This window comes from Leptidea sinapis, chromosome 23, assembly GCF_905404315.1.
Source record: "Leptidea sinapis chromosome 23, ilLepSina1.1, whole genome shotgun sequence".
In the NCBI taxonomy this organism is placed as follows: Eukaryota; Metazoa; Arthropoda; class Insecta; order Lepidoptera; family Pieridae; genus Leptidea; species Leptidea sinapis.
The window spans coordinates 5,874,389-5,898,286 of record NC_066287.1 but is presented as its reverse complement, the minus strand read 5'-3'; the positions used below and the strand labels follow the sequence as shown (position 1 = coordinate 5,898,286).

The window sequence follows — 23,898 nt, the reverse complement described above, 5'->3', positions numbered from 1 at the left end:
TCCTCCGGATTGAAATCGTGTGTAACTAGGAGAATGTACAAAACACTTAAACAAGAGTTTAGTCACGTAGGCACGCACAGTTCGTGAAATACTTGAGTTAATCATAATGGAAGGAAGACATGCTTTGATCGCACACAATACTGACACTCACATATTCCACTCTTTATAAAACGTTCTGCATACATACAGTTTTTGCAACAGAATAATGTATTGCTGAACTAAAATAATTGTCGATCAGCAATGTCATTATCAGACTGCAATATCTATATTTGTGTAGTTTACTGTATAAATTTGTAAAAAATTTTTTTGTAAAAAAATCTGAATACGTAACAAGGCTTAATTCTGTGGTTTGTGTGACCTTCTATAACTCGAAAACGAATTGCATGATCTTGATAAAAATTTGTGTATGCTATATTTTAAAGGGCCCAATGCCGTATCGTACCGGAAACACAAGGAAGCTCAATCTGCCATCTGGAGTTGGAATGCTTGCGAAGGGAGACATCCGCTACAACTGCACCGACACTGACTGCTGCACCTGCACCGCGCCAACCCGAGTATCAGCACCTGTAGCTGCTGTACCTGCAACCACTCAGACTTGTACCATGATGATATCAGGTGGCTTTGTCACAGGAACCTTGCTGGCTGTTATTTAGCCAGGCAAGAGAGCTAACGCCAAACAACCGACCAGTAGCATTCAATAAACTCTTATAACATTTAACAATCATTAAATGTGTATGTACTAAAAGCATTTTGAAACGCAGTTTGTTTATGGTCCTTCGAGCCCGATTTGAACCAGTGATCTATTGATTTGCTCCGTCGAGTATTGCTCCTGGAATTATGGTATTAATTTTTATGCAAAATGACTAGACAGTATCGTAGACAAATAACATTCTTCGCAAAAACCATCGTTTTTTGTCTGCTTTGGTATGCACATGTAAAGGAAGCATCACCAGAAGCCCCATAAGATGTAATATAAGGTAACAAAGCTCGGTGCTATCTTCCGAATTACAAAAGACGCCGCTTGTTGATGTTTTCAATACATAATAATATATTCTATTGCAATATTTTGAGTCGTTAAGGAATACGAATCGTCAAGGAGTACTAGGAGACTAGGTGCATTGAGTTGAGTTGCGTCCAGACGTTTTGTCGTTTAATGTCAGAATTAGATTTCTCACACGACTACTGACTACTGTAATGTATCCTAATTTACGAGATCAGAAGTAAATGACAATCAATACGGCAATTAAAGTGCTGATGATAATATGTGTCGGTAATAAGAGTCCTTGACAGTGCCACCTACAGCACCATCATTAAGTCTGTTCCGTTGAAGTTGTTAAATAAGGATCAGGCAGGATAATTTGAGGGATGCCCGAGAGGTGGCGGGTGGATCGCTTTTGAAGTTGACGGCAGGCGGGGCCTGCGATGCGCGCGCAGGTTACATAACGGAGATACGGCAGCGGCCGGAGACGCGCGCAGCACGAGCGGGGAGCGGGCGGATCGATCGCGCCGCCCGGGGGGAGTCAGTCGAGCGGCGACGGCGAGCGAGCGACATGGCGGCGCGGCCACCCCGCGCGGCGGCCCCGCGGCCCGGGCCGCGCGAGTAGTCGCCATGCGCCATGCGGCATGAGGCCGCGCCGCGCCCGGCGGGCCGGCCCCCGCTAGCGGCGCCGCCCCCGCCATGCGAGCGCCGCCGCTGCTGCTGCTGCTGCTGATGGCGGCCGCGGGCCTGGCCGAGAGTCCGCTCGCGCGCCTCAACCCCTGGCTGAGCGCGTGCGACCTGGAGGAGGAGACGGGCGGCGCGGCGGCGTGCGGCGCGTGCGGCGCGGGCACGGCGGGCACGGCGGGCGCGGCGGGCACGCTGGCGGGGCGCGACGTCGCCGCCGTGTGCGCGCTGCCGGGAGCCGCGCGCGCGCGCCGCCTGGCGCAGCTGCGGCTGCGGGCGTGCTGCGAGCGCTCGCCCGCCTCGGCGCTGGACCGCGCCGCGCGCGCGCACGTCACGGCGGGCGGAGCGCGCTGCGAGCGCACGCTGACGGACCTGCTGGCCCTCGACGACCTGGCGGCGCGCGTGCACTGCCACTTCGTGAGCATCCTCGAGCGATACGACTGCGACCAGCCCTACTCTGTACACACTTGTCACGAATGCCAGGTGAGTGACGGCCGCCGAACATTCTTTTATTTTATTTTTTTCAGGGAACATACAATCTTTAACAAATGATATAGTTAAAATAAATATCGACCGTGCGTCCCATACAAATTAAACACAAGAAAATTTTTAAAGTACATATAGACACAACTTACACAGACTTGACAATTACTATTTGACAAAAATTTTTGATTTTGTATTTTTTAAGCAATTTATACGGAGGATAAACTTTAGCAGATTGATTTATAATATTTGAATTAAGCAGAAGTTATAAATAACCTTAAATTAATTAATCAATAATTTTATAGTGACATGATAACATTACGCTTTCTTAGCTTATGAATGAAGGGATTGTCGTTCGTGTTATAGTCAAGGTAACAAACAATATAGGAACCAATAACTGGTCCATATAACCCGACAGCGCCGTGTGACCCGTGTTGGCCGTGTCAATGGTTACGCTATTATATGCGTGTATTGATCGTGGTCGGCCACGCTTCTTAACCTCAATATCTTAGATAAAATAAAGACCTCCCATCACCGGCTCTAACTTCAGAGTCACCCTGACAAACTCCAAAAGTTGATATATCATATAAATATTCATTTTCAATCAATTCTTGATCCAATATTGACATATCCTTAACTTTATTTGATTACCAAGCTATACTTATTATTTTTTAAGTATTTTTTGTCTTAATAACATTCATAAATAGATAAAATTCTCTCTAATAAAATATTAATAAAAAAAATCTGATGACTTTATTCTAAATAAAACTTTATGAGAAAGTAACATTATCTCAAATACAACAGTAAAGAAATGAACAAGAACTTATGAAATATTTTTTTTAACTGAAACGCAAGTGTGATAATAGATTCTGTGGCACGTAGACTGTGGAGGTTTCATTTAATTTTACGAATATAATAATACTATGGTTTAGTATTAAAAAAACGCTATTGGTGTATTCTGTGACCTCTCAAAAGCCTTTGATTATGTACAACACTCAATTTTATTAGAAAAAATGAAATATTACGGTATATCAAATAAATCAGTGGATTTAGTGCCATCCTATCTCAGTGAAAGATTACAAATTATAGACATAAATGGTTCTAGGTCAGATGGGTATTTAATAAAAATGGGAATTCCACAGGGCTCTATTTTGGGTCCATTCTTCTTTTTAATATATATAAATGATTTACCGTTTTATACTCAATCTTTTTGTGATATAGTACTATTTGCTGATGACACCTCTTTAATTTTTAAAACTGATAGGTGTAAACAAAGCTATAGCGATGTTAACAATGCGCTATCTCAAGTAATGAATTGGTTCAGCATAAATTATCTTGTACATAATCCAAAGAAAACTAAATGCGTTAAATTTGTCTTGCCAAATGTGAAAGACTGTGAAACAATCATAAATATTAACGACGAGCCCTTAAAAATTCTTAATAGTACTGTGTTTCTAGGCGTAACATTTGATAAAAAATTCCAATGGGGACCTCATTTAAGAGCTCTGTCAACAAGGCTTAGTTCAGCTGCTTACGCTGTTCATAAAATACGACAACTGACTGACGAACCGACCGCACGTCTTGTGTATTATAGTTATTTCCATAGTGTCATGTCGTATGGTATCCTCATGTGGGGCAATGGGGCTGATATAAACAATATATTTGTGTTACAAAAAAGGGCAATCCGCTCAATTTTTCAGTTGGGTTCCAAAGACTCTCTTAGACTGAAATTTAAAGAAATTAATGTACCCACAGTAGCCTCACAATATATCTAATCAAATATTATGTTCGTATATAAAAATATTCAAATATTTGAAAAGAAAAGTGATGTACATAATGTAAATATAAGAAGTAAGCAAAAATAAGTTAATACCTGTTTTAGATTAACAAAAGTGAACAACTCGTTTATGGGGAACTGCATACGATTTTTTAATAAAATTCCTGATGACGTAACTTGCTTAACGCTAAATAGATTTAAATCTCATGTAAAAAGTAAACTAATTGAGAAAGCTTATTATAATGTAGTTGATTATATTAATGACAAGAATGCTTGGTCCTAAAAATATCATACCTATATTGCTCTCAAGTGCCCTTGATTAGTTTTTTATATGTATGTTTGACATTAATGAGTGTAGTCTGTATCGATATTGTATAAATTTTAATTTAATTTGTAATGAATGACATTCCTATATTTTATATACATATTATTTGTATTTTTTAATGATGACGTATAAATTATTATTGTAATTAATTGACGTGAAAAAGTGTATTTTGAAATACCTACTTTCGATAAACTGTTTTGATTTGATTTGATTATAAAACGTGTAGTTGAAAGGTATTTATTATATCACAAATTAGAATACTATCACACTTAAAAAATACTATTATATGGTAAATAAATATATTTTAGGTACTATTTTAATTACCTATCTTTACCATGTTACATTTGGCCACTAAATCTTTATATTATATACAAGTCCAGTGTCCTGGATGTTTGTTTAGGAGTTCACCTAAACTAATGAACGGATGTTATTACTTCATGGAGTGCAGTTTAGTCCAACTTGTTTATTTCCATTATCTATGATAGAAATAATTAACACATGGTTTGACAGTTCTGCTGTGAATCCGTAAAATTGAGTTGAGAGAGAGAATTGAGTAAAAAAATGAAATTTTATTATAACAAGAGGGACCATATACGAAAAATAAGACTTACGAAATCATTCTTGATGTTAGAAATATTATTGACAAATTCATAGAAAACAGTTTTTTACTTTTTATGTACAGATCAACGTCTGTCGGGTCAGCTAGTATGTAATTATAACAATAACGTAAGTATTCATCGTAAGTCTTGCCAGTAAGCTTAAAACATAAATACTTATTAGCAATTAACAATCATGGCAATCAAGTACATAATCCATCTCAAATTATTCACAATCACGATACTAGGTCGATATCCACTCGTAAGTTCGAGGTAGAATTAACCTAGAATAAATAACTACTACGGTCATAGAACTTTGAAAACGCCTACCGTATTTCTTAAACAGCTTGCCTGAGGACATCCGACTAGAAGCCAGTAAGAGAAAATTTAAAACTGAACTTAAAAAATAGAACTATTATTAATGCCTCAAATTTCTTTTTACTACATTGGTTTATTATTACATTCGTATAAAATCAAAGTTCATATTATAAGCAACAACTATTACAAAAGACTTTATCTTGCAGACGAATAGTCTTAAGTTAGCTTAAGATTCTTTCTGTAAATGATTGAGAGGATAATAAATAAACAATAATAAAATCTTATCCACTTTAAAGTGATTCTTACTGGGTACTCGTAAAGATGTTTCGGTTCAACATTCATTCACTTACCAATCTATAGAACGAATCTTCTTTCACGGTGTTTTCACATCTAAATGATAATGTTCGTCTCTCTTGAAATCTTGTGATTTGTCTGGGTACCTATTGCAATAAAGCATGGCCCGCGATAGAAATACCACTCATAATTTTATGGCTCTCAATTATTTATTACTTGAAACATATTTACTAAATCTTAGATCATACGTAGATAGACGATGACAGCTGTGAAAACGTCGAAAAGGATTTAGTTTAGAGTTAAACTTTGAGCAATGCATGTACACTAACACAAAGTGTCATACAAATCGCGAGTGTAAGACGTAGCGTGTCACGCACACTTTAGTATTAAACCTGGTCTTTTTTTATCGGTTGTCTAACAACAAGAGACTCTATCTAGACGTATAAATTATCTAAGAACTAGATAAAGTGTCTTATCAATCATTTTAGTATTACAAATATTTTTTAATAAATATCTTAATTAAAGAAATATTGCCATTTACATAATTATGAAAAACCAACCAACCATTAACTTAATTATAAGATTGTGAGCACAAGACTAACATTTTTTGGACAGTAATGTCAAGTGTATGCAAGCTATGAATTATTGTTGTCGCGTTGTCTGTTTATATTACATTATATATATATTTAAATATACTTACATTAAGGCTGGGGAGCGAGCCAACGGCCTTGAATAATCGTGCGGAGCTAGGTTACCTCTCTCGCACAAGATCGCCATAGTTTTAATTCAGAATTAGAAGCATTTTTAATTTATTACAAACATAATATAATTTTCTTTACAAAAATAACAAAACAATGTTATGTTAAATAGTATTGGCAAACAGTTAATAGTTTTTCATACAATTTTTATCTGGATTGAATGGTAAGCGTGGCTCAAACTGTGAGAGTTGTACTTTTATGATTTATTTTCGCAATGTCTATTCAAGATAGAAATGTAAAGAAAATATGAATTTTCTTCTCATATTCTCTAGACATATAATTATTTTTTTTAATATTTTTTTTAAATAAACTGTTATGAAATGCTTTTAGTTATGCGCTATTTTGGCGATTCTCGGGAAAGCGGCCTTTATCTCTTACTTTTTTTATTATTGCGGCAAGTATTAGATGGTTGTGTGCGTGGTATCTTGACACTCAATGGGATCTTTCAAATTTTGTAACAAACAACATACGCTTCGTGTTATTTTACATTGAAATAAATAAAATACAAAATACTTACTGATGATAATTAGCGATTCCAGTGTTTTTCTTATTTCTTTTAGTGTTATATTTACAAAGTGTTACTACCCAACGCGGCATTTTAGTTTCAATTATTAGCAAAGTTTAAAAGAACATGTGGCACGTCAAAGTCACACAATGTCCGAGACCGGCTCGAGTACGCCCACTTGGGCGTAGTATGAGTGGTCGAACTTTGCGACTAGGTTTGCGGTATCTAGTAGGAGCGCAGCGGAGGCCAATCCTTAATCTAAGAACAGATGTTGTTGGATCAATCAACTTCGTGCTACGACACACGACATATGGTTTTTATAATATTTTAAATCGATCATGATATCGCTATTCTGCCCACGATAACTTTAGCAGTTGACGACAGCTGAGCGTTTTGTAAAGTAATAAGCAACACATACATGGCTTGTGGAATTTCTAGTGAATGCACTTACAAAATACAAATCATTTTGCTTACACAAGATATATATTATTTTATAAACGCAAGTACACAGATTTAAATTAAATACTTTTTATCTACACCCATCCTTTAAATCCTCTATTAAAGATTCTGAAACAGTTAGCTTATTGCCAACATTAAAACACCCAATGTTCTAATAACATCATCCAAAAGAGTGTTGTAATGTTGTACTGAATTTCATAACAACACTCCTATGTTTTTGTTATCCCTTCATAGGCAAAGAATTTCAACAGACAGCCACATTCTTATTGCTCGATGCGTGGTATCTGTATGAATTTCAAAAAAAGAACATTTTTTACGCGTTTTCCACACTACCAGAACGTCGCGCGCCGTAAAAAAAGTAGGCTATTCGAATCCCCGCCATTTTTCTTCGATATTTTCATTGTTTTGTTAACAAAAAATGAGCGATTCATTTTAAACGCTGCAAAAGAACATTATATTCGAGTGAATTTTGATTATTGCACTATATAAAATGTAAATTACTACTAAAATAAATAATTGTTTCATTAATACTTACTTTATTTGTACATAATCAGTAATGAATGATATTAGGTTACTACTAGGACTGGTGTTTTAATGTTAACAGTAAGCTAAACTGTTCCAGAATCTTTTAGAGGATTCATATTATGGTTGTAGATAAAGTCTTGTATGCAACTGTTGATAATTTGGAATTAAAACACCCATGTGATACTATTATCCACATTCGTGTTTTAATACCCCTTATTACTCAACAGTTGCATAAATAACTATTAATGCAAATGGCGTGTGTTATTTATAACTCAATGTTAATATTATATGCTGGAGAAATATAAACCAGGGATCCGTCTCTTTCCAATAGCAAATAATTACTAAATTGCATATTAAAAAGTAGACATTTCACAAACATCTATTACTATGAGACTTCAATGGAACAAAATTAGAAAAAAAAATATAGGAGATACTAAAATTTTATTATTTAACCACTTAAAAATTAATTATGCAGTTATAATACAGAGATATTTACGTTATTTATTTAATTTTATTTTGATGAAAATTTGAACGTTCAGTTGATGGTAATTGATACGCCTTGCCCATTACAATGTGGTGCTCACTCAGGATTCTTGAAAAACCCAAAAACTCTGAGCGGCACTACAACTGCGCTCGTCGCCTTGAGACATAAGATGTTAAGTTTCATTTGCCCAGTAATTTCACTAGACTTCAGACCGAAACACAGTAATGCTTACTGCTTCACGGCAGAAGTAGGCACCGTTGTGGTACCCATAACTTAAACGGCATCTTGTGCAAAGGAGCCTCCCGTGTGAATTTATTATAAATCTATGGAAATACAAGTGTATTATCTAGTATGCTTCTTGATCACAAAAGGTTATTCATTAAATATTCAGTCCTGCTTTTATCAGAAAGCCATGGTTTGGGCCTCCAAATTAAAACCCAAAACCACCAAAAATGAAGAAGTCAAGATATACATATATGTATGACCTTATGTCGATGGATATGGAAAGACATAATTATAATTATAGAGGTTTATGTATGCAATTACCGTTTTGGCCTCTTTTTCCCGACTTCAAAAAAGGAGGAGGTTCTCAAGTCGTCAGTATTTTTTTATGTTTGTTACCTCAAAACTTTGGACTGGGTGAACCAATTTTGATCATTAATTTTTTATTTGAAAGCTGGTGCTTTCCGTGTAGTTCCCAGTCGGTGTGAGCCAAGGTAAGTTTGTAACTACATACATAGTTATAGGTGAGATGTGCTTGTGTCGCACGCGCGACGTGAGACACTGATTCCAAAAATAGCAATAATCGTTACTAGAATTACGTTAATTAATTAGATTGTATTAAAAATACGCAATTATTTTCATATGTTTTAGTGAATATTAGATCTATAAGAATAGTGTTTTTAATCGTTTTGTTTTTTGGATAAAATAAAATCTCCTTGCTGCGAGATTTAAGAGTGAAAATTTATTCATATGAAAATTTTAAACCTCTCTCGTCTATAGATAGTGCTAGTTGTCTCACACATTTTGGTCCCCATGGTAGGCAGAATCTATTTTAAATACTAATATTGATCATAAAATTGATCATGGGAAATAATTTTGTACAACCTTAAAACAAGTACTTTTTCTATTTATTTCTCTCCCAAAAACCTTCATAATGTCTGCTTAAACTTGTTTAATTTCAAACAAACACTGAACCATTATTTCACCATGGGTTTTTGTTCGTTGAAACGTAGGTTTATTATAATTTATAGTAAAAAGCTTAATATCAGTTTTAATATGGCTTTCTTCAAGATCGTCACACCCCTTGAAATAATAAGCAACCTTCATGGTTACAGTCAGGTGATAAAATTATTTATTAATAATAATTACTGTTTATATTAAAATTAATGCTACTGTAACATAAAATCAATCCTGTCTGCGTGGATCAGGTAAAGAAATGACGTAATTGCGGTGTATATGTGAGTGGCGGAGACATGGATTGATTTAATGTGGTTGTTAAAACCACTTGGAATTTAATGCTTATTTACCGGGTGTATAAGATGACGTCATAACTCTGTTAGGATCAATTTCGTATTAGTATTTGTTACAACTGTATATTTGTCAACTTGTTCTCAATAATCTTCATGTGTATTCCACTTGCAAATTGATTCCATTTATAAAAAAGGTCTAATAAGGGAATGCATAATTGAAATAAACATGTTTGCAATTCACACGTGGTAGAAGCACTTTCAAAAATTTTGGCTTCAAGATAATTAGACGAATGTAAAATTTCGGGAATCATAGTGATACCGTTTGATAATTATTTTACATTTTCTTCGTATATATTACAGAGATTAATACAATAGTAACATTTTCGATAAATAATATAAGAGGCTTATGGTAACTAAAGTATAAAATATATATACTTTGGTCTTAATTTGTTCAATATATCTTTGAAATACTGCGTTAATTACTGTTTTTGTTGTTACAGTTACAGTATTTTGTTGCTGCACATTCTCAATTTAAATTTGGGGTTCAAAAACTCAATCAACGGAATCGCTTTATCCTGCAAAATTTACATTAAACCTCTAAGCTGCATATGAAGTCCTGGTACATGTTGCTCGGATGACACATGATTTCAACCGCTACGAAAGACATTACTATCACCGCTACCATACTTATATTCTCATGTTGTCTATGTAGTAGTAATACGTCGTGCGCATTACGTCAGAATATAGTAAGGTATGCATGCGTCATATATAAGACAATCTCTTCATCAACTATGATCGCCTGGTACACACTGTATAATGCTTCCTATCTCATTTTCTCGATGCTTTGTAAGGTCCGTAACACTCTTGGGATTACTTTCTGATCTCTGGTGTTATAAGAGTTTACGCCGCAGCAACCTTATTATTTTGACATCAAGTGACTCTTCCATAAAATAGTCTGAGTATGCATATGTATGCACGCAAGAAGTTATACTTCTTTGGCCTAACGAAGCAAAAATCATTAAAATTATTTATTCCTCGTGCTATTCTACGTTTTTAGAAAGAACAATAATGTATTCTATTCTATTCTATTCTTCCTACTGTGGCTTCTGTGGAAGCTTTTTTTTTCTTTTATGATAATAAGGGACGAGACGAGCAGGACGTTCAGCTTATCGTTATTGATACACCCTGCCCATTAAAATGCAGTGCCGCGCAGGATTCTTGAAAAAATCCAAAATTCTGAGCGGCACTACAATTGCGCTCGTCATCTTGAGACATAAGATGTTAAGTCTCATTTGCCCAGTAATTTCACTAGCTACGGCGCTCTTTAGACCGAAACACAGTAATGCTTACACATTACTGCTTCACGGCAGAAATAGGCGCCGTTGTGGTACCCATAATCTAGCCGGCATCCTGTGAAAAGGAGCCTCCCACTGGTTATACCACAAGTGTGCCAATGTCACGTTAAGGTAGACCACCAAGCTTAGAGCTTATTTTTAGAACCACAAGCTTATTTTTTTTCTAATTTTAATGGTAGTAATCGGTGCTAAAGATTGAAACAAGTTTTATTTTCTTATACCTGAAACAAATATACATGCTGTTAGACCATAAAGGACATACACTAATATAATTACTTAAATTATTAATTATAAGTATTTAGTGATATTTACAACTTAATCTTATTTATTTTGACACACAAAATATATACGACCTGTATAGCCGAGTGGTTAGCGATCCTACCTAATAAGCTAGAGGTCCCGGGTTCGAATCCCGGTAGGTGCAAGCATTTATATGATGAATATGGATGTTTGTTTCCGAGTCATGGATGTTTAAATGTATTTATGTATGTTTATTTGAATTTATGTATGTTTAAGTAAGTATATTGTATTAAATATATCATTGTCTTGTAACCCATAACACAGGCTATATATGCTTAACTTGGGGCAAGGTAATTTGTGTAAAAAGTATGTCAATATTATTATTATATACAAAAGGAGTGAGAACCAGGGAAAGGAGACATTTAAAAGAAGTTGGGCGGGGAACTGCAGGAGGTATAAAGTTGTACAAAGAAGGTTGCATTAAAGGGCAATTGAATACAATTATGTAAAAGTTTATTAAATTATTAAATAATGAATACGGCTGTATGGGCTTGAACCCTTTGCCTGTCCTAATAATGGATGAAGAAACCAACAAAAAATAACGAATGACGCAAACGTCAGAAAATTTTAGCAACCAACTTCACCCTGTTACTTTTGTGTACAGTTATGCGCGCGGATCTTAAAATTTCACTCTCATCATTTTTTCATAACGCGCCCAAAGAAGTATAACTTCACAAATCTTAATTACTCACGTATTTTATAATTTATAAAGTATAATGTTCATGTGGGTAAAAAATGAGTTGCGGAAAATGAATATAATTGAAATAAATTTAGTGAAGCGACCCGAAGAAATACAACACTAATTATGATTAACAATGGACCCCGCACTATGAGATACCTACTGGGTCGCTGGGCTTCCGACAATGATGAATGTATTATTAAATGGATGGACAGGAGGAGTGGTGACGTTGGAACACAGCGTTATTTTGGGTCTCAATGAACTAAAATGTAAGTTAATATAATTAAATAACAATAAATAGGTATCTACTATAATTTCTGAAGTTTTTATACATTTTTAAAACGTTTCTGAAAGTAAAACTGCCTATTTCTTACGGTTGAATGATAACAGCTAAAATCCTTAAAACCGATTCGATAAAATTTAGTATGAAATTATAGGCATGAAGGAAGGCATATACTTAATTATTATGAAACGTTTCAATAACGTAAGTGGGTTGTTTTATCTATTTGCCTAACATTGTATTGCATTATATACCTACCTAAATCATTGTGGTACTTAATTTAATTGTTAAAATGTTAATTTCTCATGTAAATAATAATAATGTTGACAAACTTTTACACAAATTATCTTGCCCCAAACTAGGCATAGCCTGTACTATGGGTACAAGACAATGATATATATAATATAATAATATACTTACTTAAACATACATAAATACATGTAAACATCCATGACTCGGAAACAGACATCCATATACATCGTATAAATTATTGCACCTACCAGGATTCGAACCCGGAACCTCTAGCTTAGTAGTCAGGGTCACTAACCATTCGGCTATATGGGTCGTAAATAACAAAAGGTCTTAATGAGAATAAAGTTATTTAAACCTAAATTAGTCTGAGGTAATGAAATGGGAATTATGATACATTTCATCTCATATAAGGCCGCCCTCAATACACTCGCGTAGGTTTCGTTTCAATATTAGCCTGACCATTGATTGGATTGTGTTCATAGTTTTGTCAAGAACCGGTCAAGACCGAGTTGCAGTAGTCTTGTTATAACGGAGATAGTAATAGATACTGTCAACATTAGAACTGTCAAACTGTTGCGGCTGGCATACAGCCCTTAACGTGACATTGGCAAACTTGTGGTATACCACAAGTTAGGCTCCTGTGGAAGGAATACCTTAGCCTTAGCCATAGTAGAAGGAATAGAATAGCCCTGTGACACACAGGTGGACTTTGATAATATATACGCCCAGAAGGGCCTCTTACATGATAACAGGCCAGATTTATTACTTTAGTGTGTACGTTACCCTCTGGGTACATACAGGGTACAGCAAGGTAGGCACTATGGATCTAACAAGTCGTAGTTGAGCTTTGGAATAAGCAAAGATTGCATACCGTAGGTATTTTGTATCTAGTATGGATTTTTTTTATAAGTGGGCGTTCAATTGTAATTTGGTAATAAAATAACGGAACATAATTAAACTAAAATACACAAATAAAATTTGAAAAACCAAATTTTATGAACGATGCGCTCGAACTCGAGAGCTCGTGCCGCTCGCGATCCGTGGGAGTTCCGTTGGGAGAGCAATCGGCTTTCCCAACTGAGTTAACCGTTGGAGTGACGTATCGTCATAAAATCTTGTATGCTTCGTTCAACTCTCAGGTTGTGGCTTCATCTACAGGATCTACTTTACAGTTGATAATCTGTTCAACCCCAACATTTGCATATTAGGAAATTGACTTGAGATGTTTTCAAATTTTGTTTGTGTATTAATCCTAGAAGTGAGGGTTATCACTTGAAAAACATAACAAATGGTTATTTATAGTTGCTAATTAAAGTGACACTCCATAATTTAAGAGATATGAACGTAAATAAATTAATCAAAAGTTTGGTCACGTCAGAGCATGCGTCACACCACGTAGAGACATGGCATTCCACAGCCTGATGACAATTTGTTCAAGCCTTCTAAGTGAGATTTCTTAATTTTGCATGAGCAACGGATGTTATATGACGTAAACAACATTTTTAATTAGCCAGTCGATTGACTTGATTGCCTTTTGGGTTGAGGGCTTAATATCATATTCAAAGCCTGTAACTAAAACCATTTATGTTCAAGCTTGTCAAAGTTAAAATTTTTCATGTATCTCCTTTATAAAATAATTATATATATTTAAATCTTTGATGTTATTTCTAATATACTAGATAGTACTACCGCTTCGGAAACAAATGGCGTTCTGAGAGAGATGAAGCGGCGTAAGAAACTCTCCCAGAATTCTTTTTTAGCGCTCTTTTATTGAAATATATAATATTGTACTGTCATTGCTATTGCTATAAAATAATCATAATCTAGTCCCAGGCTGTCCGATCATTTAGATATTCAGCCGTGGAGTAGTAGGATTTAATGTCTAATTACATGAATACCATTAGCGTGATGCTAACACATGGTGGTTAATTCTTTTATAATTTATTCGGAAACAAATATTAACCGTTGCATTGGTTTACTAGTGATCATAATATTACGAGGAACATGAAAATGGGCTTATCGCAGGAGACGTAGCTGAGTGATGATAGCATCACAGATCATTTTAATAGCTAATTTAAAAATTCATGAATAAAAGGCATTAAAGGAATTTATATTCTCAAAATTGATTCCTTTAGAATTCTTTTTGATGTCATTTCTTATACTACTAGATACTACTACCGCTTCGGAAACAAATGGCGCTCTGAGAGAGAAGAAGCGGCGCAAGAAACTCTCCCAGCATTCCTTTTTTTTTGCGCTCTTTTCAATAAAAATATACAATATTGTACAGTCATTTCTATCGGTTTTTCATCTCAATACATTGATGTCGAGCATTCCAGAATCTTTATTATATATAAATAATAGTTTCTTTACCTAACCTATATATTTTATACCTATCCTACCTATGTATATTTTTATACAATGAGTTTCTTGCTACTTCTTCTCATTAGCTCAACCCTTTACGAAGTAGCGGTAAATTCAAAAAGAAACAATATTTTTATTTTTTTTTGACAGTCATAAGTGTCATTTCCGTGACCTACATGAATAAAGTGTTTTTGAATTTGAATTTGAATTTATCCTATAAATCCTATACAAAGAAGCATATTTATATACATTAAGTCTGCCATAATAAGCAAAATGTCTTGTGACAGAGTGATATATTCATTAGAACTTTCGCTATTTTAATCTCCACTTAGCAGGTATAATAATTGTTAATCTCATTAAATTTCATTTGGCGGTTTAAAGGAAGTTCAGTGACAAACACACGTACAGCAAAATTATAGAACGTATGATGGATTTCAAGGGAGACAGAGCAAATGTTAATGTCATAGAGTTTTCGTCTAATGAAGTAGAGAAGAAGAGACAGATAGGACGAAGAAAACTAATGAGAGAAGGATGTAGATGTATGTATGTATGTAGTTCATTCAGTTACGTGATCGTAAAGTTGATTGACATCGTCATCTGGCGGCGAGTTACGACAGAGTGGCAAAACTTCTCCATGACAAACTACTTTGACTTAAGTATACACTGCAATTCTGAAGAGACATCTGACCTAAATGATTGGCATTACACTAGAGGGAGATATATCGACTAACCTCACGGTATCTGAAAATAAGGACCCTATCAGTGGGCCCGTGTCGAAAAACTTTCGTAATGTTTTTCCAAACGCGCCATAGAACCAGTGGGAGGTTACTTTGCACAGGATGCCGGCTAGATTATGGGTACCACAACGGCGCCTATTTCTGCCGTGAAGCAGTAATGTGTAAGCATTACTGTGTTTCGGTCTGAAGGGCGTAGTAGCTAGTGAAATTACTGGGCAAATGAGACTGAACATCTTATGTCTCAAGGTGACGAGCGCAATTGTAGTGCCGCTCAGAATTTTTGAGTTTTTCAAGAATCCTGAGTGGCACTGCATTGTAATGGGCAGGGCGTATCAATTAGCATCAGCTGAACGTCCTGCTCGTCTCGTCCCTTATTATCATAAAAAAAAATCCCTAAGGAATCAATTTTGGGAAAATAAATGCCTTAATGCCAAACCCAGTTTATTTGTATAAGAACCATGTAAGAAGTTAATCAGCTACCTGCCAATAAAAGTCCCGATAAAATCAGTCCAGCCATTTCAGAGATTAGCCGGAACAAACAGACAGACAGACAGGCAAAAATGATAAAAATTTATTTTGGTGTATATATATTCATATATAAATGTAGTAAAAAACGGTTATTTCAATAATACAAACAGACACTCCAATTTTATTTATATGTATAGATTATGTACTAAGATGTGAAAACGTTGAAAAAAATAGACTTTAGAACTGACCTGTATTTTGAGCAATTCACGCACACTAACACTAAGTGACATACAAATCGCGAGAGTAAGACGTAGCTTGTCACGCACACTAAACTAATACTCCTGGCCTGTTTTTATCGTTCTTCTAACAGCAAGAGACTCTATCGAGACGTATAAATTATTATCTAAGATTATGTAACTATATATAAGGCGGATTATTAGTAAACATTTTTAAACAACTATACATTAAAAATGTGACTCTATATTAGTTATAATTCTCTGTGGTCCGGAAAATCTGTGTTCTAATTGGCTGCATGTCGACGAACTATGTCCTTTTCCGTCCTTATCTCTTTCAGATGTCACTTGTGTTTGAGACACTTGAAAGCTTTTAAATGTTTTCCGCGTTGTTAACTCTTTACAATCGTATTGCAGGAGACGTTTCGTATAGATGTTTCTATTACTTGTATTTACTTCAGGGATTTTATATCTGTGTACCTTATAAAATGCCAGGAAATACATGCTTAGATATTTATATGCAAGTGTACAATAATGTCGACTAACGGCGGTTCCGAATATACTATCTACAGATAAAGATAAAATTACTACCTTCTACTGTCAGTAATTAGCTGTCAATAATCTGAAGCTGTCCCAATATACCCGATAAGCCATTCTTATCGCCTTATATTGGGACGCGTGAATTGCAATTTCCATACAAATTTCTATCGCTGGTAAGCTTTACGTCCTCCCATTGATAGACAGCGTGTACGAAAAGGTGAGTTCCCGTCGATAAGTTTATTGGGACTGAAAATTCAACGATAGTTACGAGTCTTATCTCAAGTAGGCTACAACCTGAGATAGACTGAGTATTGGGAACGGCCGTAAGTTATTTGCGATGATTAAAATTAATGATCTTTTTGATCAAAGAGTATGTAGAATTTAGAATAGACTCTATAGAATAGATCTAACAAAAACTTTAGTAACTATAGTAAGAGAAGTGGACAAGGGCAATAAATGTCTCGCAGTTTTCTTAGACATAAAAAAGGCCTTTGACACAGTTTTCCATTCGCAGATTAGAAGGCCTGGGAATTCGTAACAAAACTCTCTCTCTCTCTTCTTGACACCTACCTAAATGACCGAATAGAGGAAGTTAATATTAACTTTTATCATATCTATATTAACAATATCTTATGTTTTTAAAGTGATAACCCTCACTTCTAGGATTAATACACAAATAAAATTTGAAAAACAACATTTTATGAACGAAGCGGGACTCGAACGGTTGACTCAGTTGGTTAGAGCACCGGCATGGAACGCCGGTGGTCGTGGGTTCGAGATCCGCATCGTTCATAAAATTTTGTTTTTCATATTTTATTTGTGTATTAATCCTAGAAGTGAGGGTTATCACCTTAAAAAAATAACATATTGTTAAGATTTACAAGAGCGACATCTCAAGTCAATTTCCTAATAAGCAAACATTGGGCTTGAGCAGGTTATCAACTGTAAAGTTGATCCTGTAGATGAAGCCACAATCTTTGTTGAACTTGAGTTGAACAAAGCAAACAAGATTTTATAACGATACGTTACTTGAACGGTTGGCTCAGTTGGTTAGAGCACCGGCACTGAACGCCGGAGCTCGTGGGTTCGAGTCCCGCATCGTTCATAAAATTTTGTCTTTCCAATTTTATTTGTGCATATCTATATTAACGACTTATGTAACCTCCAGGTTGACGGGGCGAGGATATTCACCTATGCAGGAGTGATCTGCCATTGCATTTTCTGGTTTCTTGTGTGAACCCGTACAGAAGGTAGAGATGGGCCTTGAAAGAGTCTCAAATTGGCTAAACCAAAATCTCTTGTTGCTAAATATATCAAAAACAAACTATATATATATAATGCAAATAAAAACTTTGACTTTGAACGAAATGCTGGTACAATAGGTCGAAATAATTTCTGATGAGCCTTGTACAATTCACCAGTGTATCTGGTGTTTGAATATTGCATTAAATTAAACCAAAAAAAAGAATGTGTATAAATATATTTATCTCCATATGACAGATACCAGCCCGGTCAAGACTATATCAAAATCCATTAATGCTCCCACATAATTTGATTTGTAGTTATCCCCCCATAGCAAAGGTTAATTGTACCAAATATCTCGGCATCCTGATTGACCAAAAGTTAAGCTGGCACCCTCAAATCAAACAGATTATAATCAGGATAAGAAAATTTACCTCGATTTTTAAAGCTCTGCGACACGTTATGAATAGCACAGTCCTTAATAAAATGTACAACACTTCGGCTCAATCAGTAATCACCTACTGCATCCCACTATGGGATGGCGCTCCGAAAATAAGTTTAATAAACCGAAGACACCAGGAGAACATAAATATGCTAGCGGTGATAATAATGGCTTCCATAGCGGTTGAAATCATGTGTCATCCTAGCAACATGTACCAGGACTTCATAAGCAGTTTAGAGGTTCATGCACAATGCAGGTTTCACTTGTGATATTATGTGTACTTGGTACGCACGCAATTTTTTTTATTTTTATTTTATCATATCAGAGAAGTCACAGTTCAGTCAACGTGTTCGCTCAGTTCACGGAGCTTCAGTAAAAACGTGTTCGTCGTCAAGTAGCGTCACTGACTGTGTCATGTGTGAATTGACCTTTGAATGACCATTGAATGTTTTATTCGTGTGATCACGTTGAAGAATCGCGTACATAAATTAAACAATGCATGCGGCACTATTATATACTTTGAAAATAAGGAACGAGACGAGCAGGACGTTCAGTTGATGGTAATTGATACGCCCTGCTCATTACAATGTAGTGCCGCTCAGGATTCTTAAACACAAAAATTCTGAGCGGCAATACAATTGCGCTCGCCATCTTGAGACATAATAGCTAGTGAAATTACTGGGCAAATGAGACTTAACATTTGCCCAGTAATTTAACATGCACGCGCCGTACGGCGTCCTTCAGACCGAAACACAGTAATTACACAATAGTGATTCACGGCAGAAATAGGTGCCGTTGTGGTACCCATAAACTAGCCGGCATCCTGTGCAAAGGAGCCTCCCACTGGTAAGGTTTAGCTAAATTGTGCGGTACAATAATATTTTTATTAGTTATATTTTACCTATCCAAATGATTTGAGTTTTCTTTAGTGTTAATTCCGCCAATATTTGTCTTTAAACAATTCGACACGTGTTTCGCCTCTACACGAGGCATCCTCAGGACGTGTTGTCTCGCCAGAATTGAGTCTCGTGCCAGATTTTGAACTCAAATCATATGGATAATTATGGATTTCCGCAAAGTAACGCCTACTTCAATATTATTTTTTGTATTTTACCTTCTCTTTAACAATATTGTTCTATCTACAAACGTAAAATAGCACGAGGAATAAAAAATTTAAGGATTTTAGTTTGGTAACGATAAAGAAGTAAAACTTCTATACACGCCATTATTCTAAAATTCATTGTGGGTGAGAAGATCATTTGAAACATTATAATATAGTTAATATTTGTAGTGATTGTATCGTCAAGGTTCATTCAAAAACTCCTAGCAGGATGGAACGGGTGGTTATCGATGTGAGTACGCATGCGTCAATATCGCGCATGCGTACTACTCAGTCTGAATTTGGCAATGATTTCATCCCAAACACCTATAATCCCTACCTACGGCACTGTTCATTTTGTTTACTGAATATTACGTCACGCTGTTTGAAAGAATTGATTTTTTCATATTATATTATTTTATTTTTCAATGCCTCAAGCTATATTTGACATGAACGGAGATATCTTAAAGGATGCCGGCTAGATTTTGGGTACCACAACGGCGCCTATTTCTGCCGTGAACCAGTAATGTGTAAGCATTATTGTGTTTATGTCGGAACGTCGTAACTAGTGACATTAATGGGCAAATGAAACTTAACATCGTATGTCTCAAGGTGACGAGCGTAATTTTAGTGCCGCTCAAAATTTTTGGGTTTTTCAAGAATCCTAAGCGGCACTGCATGACAATGGGCAGGGCGTATCAAATACTTACAGCTGAACGTCCTGTTCATCTCGTCCCTTATTTTCATAAAAAAATAACAAAATTTAATCTGAAGGATTTCCTTCTTAACTATTTACTTCACTTAACGAAATACGAAAGTAGCGCACTGAAAAAAAAGGTAGCGTTAGAAAGTGTTCCATACTGTTAACGCTTTTAAAAAAATATATAAATAAATTAAAATAATTGTTACATTTAATTAACATTACTTAGTCCCAGTGCGATAGATCATTTCAGTCAATTTCAATCCTACCAGTAATAGCATAAGTATGTTGTTAAAATTGTAGTCATGACAACAATCATGACGACAAAGTTAAATGAGTTAAGAATCAAATTGTTATCTCTAATATACAAAATTCTCATGTCGCAGTGTTTGTAGTTAAACTCCTTCTCATTTTGAGTGCATGTTGGGTAGGTCTTGCGAATTGGACATCTCTTTTTCATCCCCCTAAATGTTAAGGTCCCACGCCAAATAGTTTTTTTAATTTATTTGACATTTTTTTTTAAATTTATTTGATTATGAGTCAGCATTAAAAAATACATACAACTTCAAATTTTCACCCATCTACGATCAACAGTTACTTTTCTATCGCGATTTTAATATCGCCAATACAACGTTTGCTGCGTCACAAAACTTGCTCTATACCAAAAATACTTATATGGCCTGTACGACTTGAAATATAACAAAAACTGTGTGAAGAGTTGGAATAATATGTCGTTGTGTAATATGTTACATTGTGAATAAAACATATGTTCTATTCCGATATATGTCCGAGATATCTCGGACTGGCGAGTGTCGCTTAACTATCGCAGTTCGTAAGACGGAGGTCATATTTTGTGGTACGAGAAACGTAGCTGTTGCCAAGCGCAGGACTGCCATTAATCGGGTCAATAATGCTCTACCATCGGTATCTATCGGTAAAAATAGCAATTAATGAACCGCAATATAAAATGATCTTAGAAATCATAATTTTATTTTGATTAACGTTTATTAGTGAACAGAAGTTCTGATTAATATAAATTATAACAAGACAAAAAGTAAGTTAACAACTATTATAAGCAACCAGTCTTTTTTTATGAAAAGGAACGAGACGAGCAGGACGTACAGCTGATGGAAATTGATACGCCTTGCCCATTACAATGCAGTGCAGCTCACGATACTTGAAAATCCCAAAAATTCTGAGCGGCACTATAATTGCGCTCGACTCGAGACTTAACAGTGTCATTTGCCCAGTAATTTCACTAGCTACGGCGCCCTTCAGACCGAAAGACAGTAATGTAGAAATAGGCGCCGTTGTGGTACCTGTAAACTAGACGGTGTGCAAATGAGCCTAAACCCAACTGCTAAAAAGTCAGTAAAATTCTACCTCGTGCTGGCAAATCTACGCAAATATGTATGTGTGTTACCTTACACAAGTACTCTAATGTAAATATTATTAGGGTACGCTCCTTATATTGTTTCCGTTATCGTTAAGGGGAGTGTAAATGTGCAATTGTATACGTCCGGTGTGATACACTGGTGCGGGTAAACAAATTGCTTAAGACGTGTCGACGTCTTGGGCCGGAAAGGGCGACAGGAATGAAGTTTTCCTGAAGGAAAACAATCCGTTCCCCTTATGAGCGACCTATTTCACCTTTTTGCTTTCCATTTCTCAAACATGAAATATTTTATTTAAATTTTATTTGCCAGATTGATTGAATCAGGTTCTTTAAAAATATATTTTAAGTTCTCGAGTTTCTACTCTTGTTTGTGTTCCTGTGTACTCTTCTTGTTTTCTAAATTTGAAGCTTCTATGTCTTCATATGTGCCTTTAACTTTTAATGATCGGTCAGTCAGAGAGTAAGTGACAAAATCAAGAAACTTAGACTAGTTTTAATTTTTAAAGTTCTGCTTCAAATTGAATGAAATTTTAATTAATTTTAAACTTCAAGGCTAGAAGCCTTGAAGTTTAAAGTTTTATCCACAACGAAGGAATAGGGGTCGAAAATGGATTCTACTACGAGAAAACTTCTGTGGTATGGCAGTGCCACATGTTTTTGCTCGACTTGGCGGGGCACTGCCCTGCCCCTAGATTGTTTAACTTAATCTTTTTAGTGTGTTGTTTCGTGAATGCATCTTGTATGGACAAGAACAATCACATCAAGTGATAGTAATTGACCACCTTCGATTATGTCAGATTACAGATACAACTCAATGTTATTAGTTCGCTCATGGTGTTTCAACAACCGAGTAGACAACACAGTCGTGAGTTTGTAAATACTTCCCCGTTATTCAGTTTGTAAATCCGTTCGTATTTCATGCAAGGATATTCAAATATTAATATAAATAATATTAACGCACTTACACAATTTATCTTGCCTAAACTAGGCATAGCCTGTGCTATGGGTTGCAAGACAACGATATATTTAATACGATATACTTAAACATACATCATCATTATTATTATAAACCGGAAGACGTCCGCTGGTGGACAAAGGCCTCCCACAAAGATTTCTATGACGATGTATTACATAAATACATGTTATAATCCATGACTCGGAAACAAACAAGCATATTCATCATATAAATGTTTGCACGTACCGGGATTCGAATTCGGGACCTCTAACTTAGTAAGTAGGGTCGCTAACCATCTCGGCTATAGAAGTAATGAAACAACTTTTTTTTAATAATCTGTCGGAAGTCGCAACACGAAAATGGCTCGCATTAGGAAAATGCGGGCACGTGTTGAAAATTACAACTCATTTTTTGTCTCATTTGTTCTTTAGTATTAAAAAGTGAGACGAAATTATTAAACAAAACATTCGATCATACTCTTAATTTGTGATTCAAAACTCAAAATTAATTAATATTTATCTTCCGAACAATGTATAAAAGAACGTTGTGAACGAATTCTTCTCATTAAAAACCTTTTTCGAAGTGGAGGTGCCTACATGAAAGAAAGTGACATTAATAAGTGTCATTTTTCGTACCTTCGTTTTTCGTTCCGTACCTCCGCAGGACACGTCACAAGTTTATATCTAAGATATCATCCCCACCATCTGGATGTGCGGCGGTCCTCTACAGTGCGGTTTTCAAGGAACTTCCTTCCACGTACTACAAAGCTGTGGAATGAGATTTCTTGTGCGGTGTTTCCGGGACGATACAACATCAAATAAAGCGCGTACACTTTCCTTAAAGGTCGGCAACGCTCCTGTGATAAAGTGAGTTTGATTTGGATTTTTCGAGCATGTGAGTTGTAATTAATTTATGGTAATAAGTCTATTTGATTAAAGATGTTTTATAAATTTCTTCTTATTCCAACTTCACGTGTGGAACTACAAACGCCTCGTTATAATTCTACAGAGCACCAGTTAGTAACATTAGCACTCGTGGTAGGGGCGCCGTGCTCCCAACAGGCCCGAGTGACTCTTCACCTTCACACAAGATACCACTTAAGTTACTCCATTTTGCGGTTCAACACAAACTGATTGCTATTATTCTAACTAACATAGTTATGCAGCATTTCGCTGTATGAACATGTTGAAGAGGTACGCT

General features: G+C 35.7%; 1 protein-coding gene and 1 non-coding gene across 2 annotated transcripts in view; both read left to right on the top strand.

The window, feature by feature from the left end:
- The first annotated feature begins 1,678 nt into the window (after positions 1 to 1,678).
- The window catches only part of LOC126971424 (uncharacterized), a 113,445-nt gene continuing 91,225 nt past the window's right edge, over positions 1,679 to 23,898 (top strand). Inside the window, exon 1 of the mRNA XM_050817742.1 lies at positions 1,679 to 2,146. Coding sequence (XP_050673699.1) covers positions 1,679 to 2,146 — 468 coding nt within the window. The remainder of the gene's footprint in view (positions 2,147 to 23,898) is intronic.
- On the top strand, positions 17,896 to 17,969 carry Trnas-uga (transfer RNA serine (anticodon UGA)). The gene has a single exon. It is a non-coding gene; the product is annotated as a tRNA-Ser (tRNA).